Raw genomic sequence first — 14,247 nt, forward strand, 5'->3', positions numbered from 1 at the left:
ATTCTGACTTTGCTATGACAATCTGGCGCTTCTGAATCAGCTACTGTTTTGTTATTAGTTTAAGTATTTGCTATTGACTGTTCAAATGTGGAGTTTTGCACATGGTGTGTGCGTGTGTGTGTGAGGGAGAGAGAGAGAGAGAGAGAGAGAGACAGACAGAGAGAGAGAGCTGTGTGTGTGTGTGTGTGCGCGCACGCGAGCGAGAGAGAGAGAGAGCGGCGTGCGTGCGTGCGTGTGCGAGCGAGCGAGAGAGAGAGAGAGAGAGAGCGCGTCACATCACAGTGGAGTCAGCAGTCTTAACCGTGGCTTGTGTACTGCAAACACATACCAGCTTCATCACTGCGTCTGTCACGCGACTCTGTTCCCCTTTCGGGCTCTGTTTTTACATTTATTTTGAAAGATGAAGCTCGCGATTATGGTAAGGGGCGTTACATTTCTGACGAGTGCTTGCGGTGTTCGGCCAATCACAATGCTCTGGGTCAGCTGGCCAATCAGAGCAGACTGCGCTTGTCAGAAGGAGGGACTTTGTAGAAAACGAAGCGTTTGAGAGAGGCGGGGCATAGAGGACCTACAATAATGTACAGTATTTGAAAAATAATGTGTTTTTTGAACATTAAAGCATGTCAACATATTCTGTTACACCAAATACACCAAATAATGATCTTTAAAAAAGCATCATATGACCCCTTTAATACTTTCCTCCCATAAATCTTGCGTCTGAAAGGGAAACTCCTACAAATGCACAATCAATAATTTCAGGCGCAAACATAACCTTTTCAGCGCTAATTCTTTACTGCGCGTCTTTAGTAAATCCTGACAGTACTATTTTAATGCCAAAAGGTGGTTTGCGCTGGTGCAAGCTGTTAGTAAATCTGGCACCAGATGTCCTATTAGATTTACTAGTTTTTCACCATATATATATTAAGGGAACTTACAATGAACATATTTTTCCGTTAAAATTACAATCATTTTTTACAGTGTAGGAATGTATTCATAAAAAAAAATATATTATGCATTGGTAGAATTAATTCGATTTATTGATTGTGTTCTTGTATCTTTCAGGGAGCCTGGAGAAGACACTAAAATGCTAGTGTGCGATATGTGCGACAAAGGCTATCACACTTTCTGCTTGCAGCCGGCTATGGACTCTATCCCCACCAACGGCTGGAGGTGTAAGGTATGGGTGGCTCTGAAAGACATGGTTATCATTATCTCCCATTTCTTGAATGCAGTATAGCTAATCGTAGCCGTGTGTTTGTAGAACTGCCGGATGTGTGTTCAGTGTGGCACCCGGAGCAGTGATCAATGGCACCACAACAGCCTACTGTGCCAAAACTGTGGCGATCAACAGGACACCACCGTCCCCTGCTTATGTCCCAGCGACGTAGATCCCGACGTCCACAAAGACCTGCTTTCTTGCCATCAATGCAAAAGGTACATTTCCATCGCAAATCTGTAATCTAGTTCAGTAGCAGTTACACATCCAGAAAGTCCATATCTGGAACCTAGTTTTGGATGCAGTGAAAAGGTGACTCATTGGCTGCCTTTTTTTCTTCAGGTGGTTCCACCCAGAATGTGAGCGTCCAGGTGAAGGTCACGCACATCCACAGTCCAAAGAAGACCACATATGTTCCGTCTGTAGAAACGCAGGCTTTGAATCAGATCCTGTGCGCGCGGATGCAGAAGGAATCCAGGCGGAGATTCAATCACACGTGGACGTTGTAGAAAACGTACAGCCAGTTTCATCAAACGATTCGGAGCCTGCTAAAGTTCAAGACGCAGAACCTCACCAGCCTGTCAGCGAGATGCCGAGTGAAGAGAAGCAACTGGATGAAAAACAAATGATGGGTAAGTTATTTTAGTGCCTGAAGTTATCGTTGGATCGTTCTTGGAAGAATTAACCCATTGCATATGGAATTTAGGGAGTTTTTCTTACACTCTCAGGAAAAAGGGTACAAATTCTGTCACTTTAAGATTAGGTTTTATTCTGGTCATTTAAAAAAATCAGGCATAATTAACACTGATACTAGTCACTAATAATTTAATTTATTTGTTGAAATCTGGAAGCCATAAAAAGAATGCCTTTTTATAAAAAAATTTATATATATATATATATATATATATATATATTACCTTTATTCATTAAAGCAGTCACAAGTCATTACATTTCAAGTCTGTTTATTGAAACTTAGAAGCAATAGAAAGAACATAATTTGTCACACTTTATTTTAAGGTCCAATTCTCGTTATTAACAAACCATTAACTATGACTTTTGCTTCAATAAACTCCTAATTTGCTGCTTATTAATAGTTAGTAAGGTAGTTGTTAAGTTTAGGTATTGGGTAGGATTAGGGATGTAGAATATGGGCATGCAGAATATGTGCTTTATAAAAAATAACTCTTAAAAAAATAAGATTTTTAAGAATAACAATCTGCATATAGGTTCCAACAAAAGTACTGTTTAGTGTAAAACATGTTGAAGATTAGCGAACACGCTGTCGATTAGGGTTGGGTACCGAAACCCGGTACCAATATGGCACCGGTACCTATGTAACCGGTATGTACTAGAACCAAATCCGAACGCAGATTTCAGTGCCTCATTTCGGTGCCATGCCCGAGCGATCGATTGAAATATTTGTCCTCTGGTTCTCCGAAACAGACGTAAGAAGCATCATCACTGGCACCGCACGTGAAAAATTATTTCCCGACTGAGAAAATGCACGTGAACTCAAGTCGGAAAGCTCTAATAATACAAATCCAACACATCTTGTGTTGTTTTCACATTCCGACTTAAAAGCACAACTCGGGAAATGAGAGCATTCGAGGAGCGCGCGAATGCAGTAATTACACTTGCTCTGAGGGCAGCAGGTAGCCTTCCGTTAACTAAGCTAAACATGCTTAAATTAAAATGCCTAAAGCTAAACCTCGCTTGTATTCACATTTCTAAACCTGTTGTCTAAAAAAAGAGAAAAAGAATAACCTTTTTACTCCACAACACCAGCCAAATGCTTCCTTCTGTGATCTGATGTGGCTTCTTGTCACAGAAAGAGGCAGAAAATATTTTCCATATGCTACTTTAAAAAGAATACATCGTATTCACATTTCTAAACCTGTTGTCTAAAAAAAGAGAAAAAGTATAACCTTTTTACTCCACAACACCAGCCAAATGCTTCCTTCTGTGATCTGATGTGGCTTCTTGTCACAGAAAGAGGCAGAAAATATTTTCCATATGCTACTTTAAAAAGAATACATCGATTAGCAATAAATTAGGGTGACCATACGTCCTCTTTTCCCCGGACATGTCCTCTTTTTGGACCTACAAAAATGCATCCGGCCGGGATTTCTTAATTCGGCTGTTTTCTTAATCCCTCTCCCGCTGAATCTCTGACCATTGCCACCTGCTCCCGCAACATGTGTTTCGCTCCCACGATTTTCGTGTCCACTCCTTTAAACATTCTAATATTGTGTATAATTTTGGCGCATCAGGGAGCCGCTCTCAGGATGCGGTGTATTTAAATATTTTTGAATGAGTGTATGCACTGTTTACTTTCACTTTCGATTTCGCGATCACACGCATTCTGTGTAAAGGGAGCACATCTTACAAGATCAGATATTTGTCAATGAGCTCAGATTCTAATGCTACTTCTAATTTTATCTGCTTGTTTTTTTTATTAAAAAACTTGACCCTCTAACATTTGCACTCTCTATTCTATTTCTATTCTAATGGCCAATCCATCATTTTTTGGGGGAATTTATTTATTTATTTTTTAATAAGTATCGGTTCAGGCACCGTTTAGGCACCGGAACCATTTTAAAAGTATCGATTTGGCACCGGTATCGAAAAAACCCCAAACGATACCCAACCCTACTGTCAATTCATTAAATGATAAGCTATTTCCTCACAAAAGCTATTTATTCAGCATACTGAAAGTATCTCCTTCATTGACATCCATTTTAAAAAAAAAAGAAACAGCCTCTTGTCTCTTTCACTGCGTACCCCAAAGCCACAGCATTAGTGTTAGCGTTACACTTTTTTTGCCTAAAGGTTGCAGGCTTGCTTTCCCAGTGGCTTTGCTAGAGCTAAACTCTTCTGGAAGTTGGCTTGTCCCTAAGGATGCATATTAGCATCTTAAAGGTACATATAATTACCTAAAGTGTACATATTAGTACCTTTTGAAAGCGTACTACACCAGTGACAACTTTTGTACCATTTTGTTCCTGAAAGCGCATTATATAAATGTACAGATTGGCTGCTTTCTTACCTGTTTTTGCATGGCCCAACAAATCGAGTTAGCCTTAGAATGAATCATCTTTGTAAAGTGAGATTTTTGGATTGGTTTCTGACAGATTTTTGTGGTTTTCAAATAGAATCTTCAACGTTTTTATTTGATTTTAGTGTCTTATTAGCTTGGTTTTGGGTTTGGTGTCTTTACCGTTCACTTAATTTCACAGTGGTCCAATAACTGTGAGTTCAGCCCAGAGTCTTTGAACCATGAGGACAGAGGTTGCTCTGTGAAGCACCCAGTCCTTCAGGCCAAAAGTTGCTGAAGTGGAAGACTAGGCCAAAGCATCCCATAGGCCCACATGCCTCAGATCTGTCTGGACTGGTCTTGAGGAAAGGGGTATTTGAAACTTGGACTGTTTTGCCTGGGGAAGGCAAAAAGTCTCTGAAAATGTTCCTTATGTGCTTTCAAATACCTGGTGATTCATTGAAATAGTTCCTTATTAAAGGAAAAATTACAATCCTGTCATCAATTACTCACCCTCATGCTGTCTTCCATGGAGCGCGATTCCATTTTCCACTTGAAGACTGAAGACCATCTTACTTTGCAGACCTGCAGGAAGTTTTACATTCCTGCCAATCTCCTCCATGTGTAATATACCATCACAGCTTTGCGTTCAAGCAGCTTTGGTTATGCGGTGCATTAACACCCCGCTGTCACTGTACAAATGTTCAGCACAGTGTCGGTAACTCAATTCCCCAACCTTTAGGGGAACAGCTGCCCACAGGCGTTTTCAGCATTATGCATCCTGGTGCTAATCTCTAGATGCAGAGGTGACAGATCTGGCCTCATCCCACGCTGGGTTCATGGTTATTTAGGGTGCCCTGAACATGTGTGCTTGTGTTGCATGGTATGCTGTTGCTGTAAGTTGAAAAGGTTCAACACAGAAGAAACCCAAACCCATGTCTGATTTCACCAAGATCCCTTTTTGTGTATTGCTTGGCAAGGAACCAACCAAGCTTATTTTTGTCAAGAAATATCAATATCAATTTATTGCCCAGTCCTACTTTATAATCTAATATGCAGTATGAAAGCTAATTTAGTGAAGAAAGTTATTGAACTATTTAATTTATTTGTTTAATCATTTATTTTCATGTTGAAGTTAGTTACATGGCAACAGGTGGTGATGTAGATGCCAGCTGGATGAAGGTGATGTCTTTGCAGCAACTAGCTTTTCAGAAAGAATTCTAGGCTTCTGTTCATTGGTCTTTGACCCTCACATTGATTTTAGAGAGGCTTGTTTACGGCACCGCTCACCAGAGAGTTAACCTCATACACCTCTGGAGATGATGCCCACTTGGTCCAGTATGGCTGGTCATTCTCTCTAGCTCTGTCGTTCTCCATTACATTACATTGAATTATGTTACATGTCTCGGTCTAACGGTGTTCACCCATCATAAAAAAGACCCCATATGTGCCTGATGGATTATGAATGGGAGAATATGTGCTTATAGGACCATAGGTCTTTTGATGTGACCTTGTACCGGAGGTTACCATGGAGACTCCACATTTTAAATGGCTTTGAGATGCAGCGGATGATCAGATGTTACTGGAGTGCAAGCAATTTATGAAAACACACTGTATCTTTCACAACTCAAACTTCCTTCTCAGTCCAAAACTACCATGCAAATCTTTTAAATCTTAATACTATATTATATTAGACATAATATTATGGATGGAATTTATTAAAATTCTGAACGATTAACAGATTATGGTCATTATGACACAGCTTTGCGTTCAAGCAGCTTTGGTTATGCGGTGCATTAACACCCCGCTGTCACTGTACAAATGTTCAGCACAGTGTCGGTAACTCAATTCCCCAACCTTTAGGGGAACAGCTGCCCACAGGCGTTTTCAGCATTATGCATCCTGGTGCTAATCTCTAGATGCAGAGGTGACAGATCTGGCCTCATCCCACGCTGGGTTCATGGTTATTTAGGGTGCCCTGAACATGTGTGCTTGTGTTGCATGGTATGCTGTTGCTGTAAGTTGAAAAGGTTCAACACAGAAGAAACCCAAACCCATGTCTGATTTCACCAAGATCCCTTTTTGTGTATTGCTTGGCAAGGAACCAACCAAGCTTATTTTTGTCAAGAAATATCAATATCAATTCATTGCCCAGTCCTACTTTATAATCTAATATGCAGTATGAAAGCTAATTTAGTGAAGAAAGTTATTGAACTATTTAATTTATTTGTTTAATCATTTATTTTCATGTTGAAGTTAGTTACATGGCAACAGGTGGTGATGTAGATGCCAGCTGGATGAAGGTGATGTCTTTGCAGCAACTAGCTTTTCAGAAAGAATTCTAGGCTTCTGTTCATTGGTCTTTGACCCTCACATTGATTTTAGAGAGGCTTGTTTACGGCACCGCTCACCAGAGAGTTAACCTCATACACCTCTGGAGATGATGCCCACTTGGTCCAGTATGGCTGGTCATTCTCTCTAGCTCTGTCGTTCTCCATTACATTACATTGAATTATGTTACATGTCTCGGTCTAACGGTGTTCACCCATCATAAAAAAGACCCCATATGTGCCTGATGGATTATGAATGGGAGAATATGTGCTTATAGGACCATAGGTCTTTTGATGTGACCTTGTACCGGAGGTTACCATGGAGACTCCACATTTTAAATGGCTTTGAGATGCAGCGGATGATCAGATGTTACTGGAGTGCAAGCAATTTATGAAAACACACTGTATCTTTCACAACTCAAACTTCCTTCTCAGTCCAAAACTACCATGCAAATCTTTTAAATCTTAATACTATATTATATTAGACATAATATTATGGATGGAATTTATTAAAATTCTGAACGATTAACAGATTATGGTCATTATGATTAAATAAATCAAAAACTATTAAAGGGGTCATATGACGTTGCTAAAAAAAACATTATGTTTTGTATTTGGTGTAATGCAATGTGTTTATGCGGTTTAAGGTTCAAAAAACACATTATTTTCCACATACTGTACATTGTTGCTCTTCTATGCCCCGCCTTTCTGAAACGCGTCGATTTTTACAAATCTCATCGGTCTGAAAAGCAAGGCGTGCTCTGATTGGCCACCTATCCAGTGCGTTGTGATTGGCCGAATACCTCAAGCGTGTGACGGAAATTTTACGCCCCTTACCATATTGTGATGCCGTGTCCCGGCGCAACGAGACAAAACCAATAAAACCCATTATAAACGAGGCATTTGTTGCATCCAGTGGGGACATACTTACAGATTAAAATGACTTGTACGTTCTTTTTACGCGTTGCGTTGCATATCGCACCGAGTAAACATAAAACCATGTTGTGATCGGAGAAACGACAAACAAGTGCTACTCTACACTGCTCAAAACTCACATTTGAATCGTCAGTGGCAAATTCTTTAAATATAAAAAACGTACTTACAGGCTGTGAGTCAGAAGCGCCAGTCTGTCCTTGCAAAGTTGGAATTGCCCCACTTTATAGAAACAACCTTTGTGCACAGACTTATTTGTGCACATGTTATTGTAGGCTACTCTCCCAGGATCAGGAAACAGTCCTCCATAAAATGCGCTGCACACATCTGAATATTTGGTTTGAACTGTTCTGGAACAGTGTTGTAAATACAACTTAACCACTGATTTCTAGTTGTGTCCTCTTTTGGAAGACCAAACAAAGTAGTTTCGCTTTCACAACGAAACACACAGCGGCTTCACGACATGGCGGCGGCGGCGACAGCAACAATACTACAGCGAGAATCAAAGTTACGTCTTCTTTCTTTGTGTGAACATTTGGGCGGCGTTATGCAAATCTTCCCACACAGTGACGTAGACATGTGGGGGCGTGTTTAAACGAGGCGTTTTAGGAGGCCGTGGACGAGTCTTAACTTTTATAAAGAATATCTCTTTGGGTTTGAGACTTTAGTCTTTGCAACTTTAGGGATCTTATCTATTCACGAACAGCTTGTAACACTCCAAAGAGAAAGGAAATTGCATCATATGACCCCTTTAAAAACATGTTATCAAAAATATAGATATTACACAAAAAACTTATGAGATGAAAATTCTGTCATCATTTACTCACCCACATGTTCTTCCAAACCTGTATGAATTTTCTTCTATCTGTTGAACACAAAATAAGATATTTTGAAGAATGTGGGTAACCAAGCAATTGTTGGTCCCCATTAACTTCCATAGTATTGGGAAAAATAGTATTGAAGCCAATGCCTACTGGCAACTGTACAGTTACTAACATTCTTCAAAATATCTTCTTTTTTTTTTGTTCTGCAGAATAAAGAAATTAATGATGCCAGAATTTTCATTTTTGGGTGAACTAACTCTTTAAACTAAACAAAAATGTTGATAAATATTGCCAAAGTAAGTTTTAAGTTGAAGCGATAAAATTATAGATTATATACAGATTATATTTAACACTGTTTAAATCAGTTTTGGATGACAGCAAAAGTGAACTAAATGTAAAAATAGAGGAAATTAATCTAAGCAATATCTGATAATCTCTGATACCATTAAATGAAAATAAAATCTAACATTGGTCAATAACTGATATGGTACCAATATATTGTGCATCAAGTATGATATGCCCGTTTAAGTTAGTCCAGTTAACATCTTGACATCAGCAATGTGTTTGCTTCCATCTTTCTCAATATGTCTCATAATGAATAGGGTTTATACTCTTTTAATGTCTTCTATTACCCAGAAGTGACTTCATCTGACATAACAGGCCATAAGTAGCAATTGTCGCTTCTTTCTGTAATTAAAAGATGTGCTGAATAACCAGACGTGAAATAAACTGGAAATAAATAAAAATCCAACTAAAACTGAAATGAGAATATATGTAACCTAAATAGTAACATTTAGCTGACATACAGTAAATTCATCACCATCTTAATAAATTCAAAAAGAAAACACCAAAAACTAAATTCAGTTGGTTTGCTGTAAGTGCATTTAGGCATCACAACATTACAATGTACAGTATGAAAAATTTATATTCTGCAGATTATATTTAACACTGTTTAAGTCAGTTTTGGATGACAGCAAAAGTGAACTAAATGTAAAAATAGAGGAAATTAATCTAAGCAATATCTGATAATCTCTGATACCATTAAATGAAAATAAAATCTAACATTGGTCAATAACTGATATGGTACCAATATATTGTGCATCAAGTATGATATGCCCGTTTAAGTTAGTCCAGTTAACATCTTGACATCAGCAATGTGTTTGCTTCCATCTTTCTCAATATGTCTCATAATGAATAGGGTTTATACTCTTTTAATGTCTTCTATTACCCAGAAGTGACTTCATCTGACATAACAGGCCATAAGTAGCAATTGTCGCTTCTTTCTGTAATTAAAAGATGTGCTGAATAACCAGACGTGCGAGTCATTATCGTAAGCCTGTATCTTCTCTCCAATATAGCAGTCACCGGTCCAGATCAGAATCATGATGTATCTCTGCTCTTCTGATTAGAAAGAAACCTGTCCTCTAATTACCTCGGAAGTGCTGAGCTAATGTCAGCCACGCCGGACGATAGTCATTTAGTCTTCTGTGATTACGTGATCTCTCTAATGGCTGGTAATCTCTTCCTAGAGAAGATATGAGGGGATTTATCTGATAAGGCCCTCAAAATCAATGGATTTAAGTGCTTGAGGTGGAAATTTGTTGTTCCAGACATGCATTGAACAGAAGAGAATGACATTATAGACAGTGAGAGGACAATAAAGCATGTTAGAGTGTAGTCAAGAGCCACAAATCAAATGTACGGAGGGTATATAAGCCAACACTGGATAAATCGACCTAATTAGAGGCGTAGATTACTTTGAGTACTTGTGTACTGCTCAAAGCCATTGTATTCTCTTGAGCACAATGTTTTCTGAATAGCACACATGCCATATGTGCCCTGTTGAGTTGTTTTTCCAGTCCTGTAATTATTTCCACTAGTGCTTGGAGCAGTTTGTATTGCATAACACAAGTCGGGACTGTCTATTGACTTTTTCCCCCCTCCTCTAGAAATTGGTGCAAATGCTAGTGGCGATTTAGCCAAGCCAGAGTGCAGCGAGACCTCAGACCACAGCGCGGAAAATGAGCGGACTTCAGGTACTTCATCCACTCTCTTTGCCTCCAGTGACACATACACGGTTAATGTTATCAAAGATGCTCTTATCTTAACCATAACCACCATTCTTGGATATGTCCGTTTTTAGGGGATGTTCAAAACAAGCGGTTTAGAATTTGTTGAAAAATTTAGTTTTTCTCTGACAGTTTGATGAACATTTGACAACAACAGCTGAAGACACTCATCTTCCACAAGCAATTATTTGTATTTGAGTTTATATGGGGAGAGAATTCTTTGAAATATTTGGGGGTTCAAATACCTAAAGATATTATATAATTATTTGATGAAAAATAATCAGCCACTAATTTCTAAACTTAAATCAGACATGTAAAGATGGAACTTTTACCATATTTAGGCCTAGTCTCCAGAATTGAATCAATAAAGATGAATACACTCCCACATTTTATATACCTTTTCCAAACACTTCCTATAGAAATAAGCAGCATTTTACAGATCGGGATAGAATGATATCACGATATATATGGCAAGAAGAGTATATGCTTAGAAGAGTAAAGTTATTTTTTTATTTTAATTATTGCAGTGTGTAAAATTATTTTGTAAAAGGTACAAATAACTCTCATTCAATATGAGCTCATATGATACATTAATCATAATTTATGATAGAATTAGAATTCTATTGTAAATAGTTTTGGGTGTAGTGTAATATGTCAGCGTCCCAAAAGTATTTCTGCAATCTTATTCAAGCAATAGTAAAATAATCCCAAGTGGCTAAAACAATGCACTTATTTGTGAAATCATAACAATATGGTTAGTATTTTTTTATAATAATAACATTATGGTCAAATTTTACCCTCTGACCTACAGTGGAAAATCCCTGTGTATTTTTGTACATCTCATTTTTTATGTTTTTCTGCTTCTTGCAGTTGAGTCTCCTCAGGAGACAAAAGGTCCTGAAGTTTCAGAGCCGCACGAGCAGAAACTGGATTCAGCTCCAGAGACGTCCACAGTCCAGCAGCTTGTGTCATCCCTTGAACTAGAGGAGCCTCCTGAGACGTCAGCTGAACTCACAGAAAACGTCTCCCAGAATGAGGATGACAGCAAGCCCTGCCTGGAGGAGCAGAAAACCAACCTATCACCTACCAAAGAGCCAACTCCAGCCTGTACCTCCCATGAGGAAGAACCTATGGAGGTTTCCTTCACGGAGGAACCTTCCACAATGGCTCATGGAGTTACTGTAGAGCCTGAGGTTAGTACTGCTAAGACTACACCAGGAGTTCAGAGCCAGGAGGAAACGGGTGTTATGGTGCAGCAGTGTGACATTATTCCCGAGAGTTATACCTCACAAATGCAATTAGCAAAGTCTCCAGATGTAAAACCCAACATGTTTCAGTCTCAGACATGCTGGCTGTCTACTGGAAATATTTTATGATTTGTGAATGTAAAAGTTTGATTTTGTGCTGGAACAACTTTCCGTGAGTTAGAAGCTTTATTATAGACTAAACATTTGAGAAATTGGATGTTTTATGAAACGACACAGGCTTGAAATATCAATTCAAAGGGGATTATTTCAGCATTAGACATCTCACATACATGTCATACTCAGCCATCGGATCATCATTCATGCATCACGTCCTGTTTCTGATTGTGTTTTCCTGTTAACCAAACACTCTCTAATTCATAAAGGCTGTGTCCGAAACCGAAGGCATCTGCCTTGCTGTCCAGTCTGCATAGACAGTTTGATTCAGACCGGCATCCAGGGAAAAATAACGTCATGTCTAATGATCCAGAATACTAGAACTAATGAAGTTTAAAATCCAAGTGAGCTTTAGATGTAACCAAGTGAAGAAAGAAATGAACATCTATGAATTAATATACTTCTTTTATCTCTTCTGTCAGATGTATTTATTTTATTCTTCGTCCACCACCGAATTGCACAAGAAAAAATTGACAAACAGCGAAGGGCATCTTAGTAGACAGAAAACATCATAACTCCCCCCCCAACAAGCTCATACATGCATTTGCATATTTGGTTAAAAACCGACGTGTTAATTTCACTTCAAGCAGCTTTACGTTTTAATTGAGCAAGTCTTAATTCGCAGCCATCATCGTGATTTCCGGATGATCGCTAAGTATTAATTAACTTTATAGCCACAAACGGATTAATTAGAGGAATTAAGCGGCTGTAAGAGGCCTGCTCTTTTGCACTCTTTGTGTGCTGGAGTCATGTGATGCCGTGCTGACATAATCACACGCATTTGTAAACAAGACAGCGAGTGTCTCTGTTGTCATGGCAACAAAAATAGTACAATGCCAGGCCTCTCAGTACCACTTTAGTATAGGGACCAATTCTCACTGTTAACTAGTTGCTTATTAGCATGCATATTACTAGTATATTGGCTGTTTATTAGAACTTATGAAACACATATTAGTGCCTCATTCTGTGTGACCATATTTTACATCGCTTAATCATACTTAAACTTAACAGTTGCATTACTAATTATTAATAAGCAGCAAATTAGGAGTTTATTGAGGCAGACGTTAATAGTTAGTTAATAGTGAGAATTCATCCCCAAACTAAAGTGTGATGTCCTCTCTACTGCAGTGAAGGCCTGTTCACACCGAGAGTAAAAAGGAAATGTGAAATGAATCACAGACCCAATAATCAAGTGCAAAAGTCTTTCCTGTGCTTAATGTGAAATACAACTCATTAGAGTTGTCACGAAACCAAAACCAAAAATAAATCTTTTTTTTTTTTTATAAAGAAAAATATGCTAAGGGACACACTGCTTTATTAAAAAAATTAAGAAAAAAATTAAGTAATATTCGTATTATATTATTAAATACTACCAAATCAAATTAATTTAATGAGTAATTTAAGTGTAAATTAAGAATAATAATTAATACAAGTAAAATTAGTAATAAAGAAAATAAAATAATTTCAAGCAGTAACACAAATAAGGAGAGCAACAAGCTAAAGTAGCATTAATTTAAATGTTTAAGATCAGTAAGATTTTTTATTATTATTTAAATAAATCATAATAAATAATACTTTTATTTATTATTTCACTATTCATAATACATTATTTATTAAATGATTGGGGGGAAGAAGTAAAGACATGAATGGTGTTTCGTACTTTCTATTCATCTTTGAATCCTGAAATCCATTTTTTTTATTTATTTTTTATTTTTTTCATTTTTAACAGACGTATTAAAGGTGGGGTAAGCGTTTTCTGGTAGCCAATGTTGACATTTGAAATCACCAAAACAATAAATAATACTTTTATTTATTATTTCACTATTCATAATACATTATTTATTAAATGATTGGGGGAAGAAGTAAAGACATGAATGGTGTTTCGTACTTTCTATTCATCTTTGAATCCTGAAATCCATTTTTTTTATTTATTTTTTATTTTTTTCATTTTTAACAGACGTATTAAAGGTGGGGTAAGCGTTTTCTGGTAGCCAATGTTGACATTTGAAATCACCAAAACAAACGTCATGAGCAGCAAATCAGCACATTAGAATTACTCAAGAAGGATAAATTACATTTTAAAATATTCTAAAATAGAAAACAGTTATTTTAAATTATAATAATATTCCACAATATTGCTGTTTTGACTGTTATTTTGTCTTCTTTCAAAAACATAAAAAAATCGTACTGACCCCAAACTTTTAGGCCTTTGAACCTTCACAGTCATTATTTATTTATTTAATTCTGTTTGTTTCATAAACTACACACTTGACCTTTAAAAATCGTCTCTTAAAAGTCCCATGGCATGAAAATTTCACTTTATGAGGTTTTTTAACATTAATATGAGTTCTCCTAGCCTGCCTATGGTCGGTCCCCCAGTGGCTAGAAATGGCGATAGGTGTAAACCGAGCCCTGGGTAT

General features: G+C 37.6%; 1 protein-coding gene across 1 annotated transcript in view; it reads left to right on the top strand.

The window, feature by feature from the left end:
• kmt2cb (lysine (K)-specific methyltransferase 2Cb) overlaps positions 1–14,247 on the top strand; it is a 134,740-nt gene that overhangs the window by 55,387 nt on the left and 65,106 nt on the right. The window contains exons 10-14 of the mRNA XM_016283713.1: positions 1,063–1,177; positions 1,262–1,434; positions 1,559–1,848; positions 10,287–10,373; positions 11,277–11,722. Of these exons, the coding sequence (XP_016139199.1) occupies positions 1,063–1,177; positions 1,262–1,434; positions 1,559–1,848; positions 10,287–10,373; positions 11,277–11,722 (1,111 nt within the window). The remainder of the gene's footprint in view (positions 1–1,062; positions 1,178–1,261; positions 1,435–1,558; positions 1,849–10,286; positions 10,374–11,276; positions 11,723–14,247) is intronic.

The sequence above is a fragment of the Sinocyclocheilus grahami genome, unplaced genomic scaffold, assembly GCF_001515645.1.
Source record: "Sinocyclocheilus grahami isolate Dianchi unplaced genomic scaffold, SAMN03320097.WGS_v1.1 scaffold176.1, whole genome shotgun sequence".
Classification (NCBI taxonomy): Eukaryota; Metazoa; Chordata; class Actinopteri; order Cypriniformes; family Cyprinidae; genus Sinocyclocheilus; species Sinocyclocheilus grahami.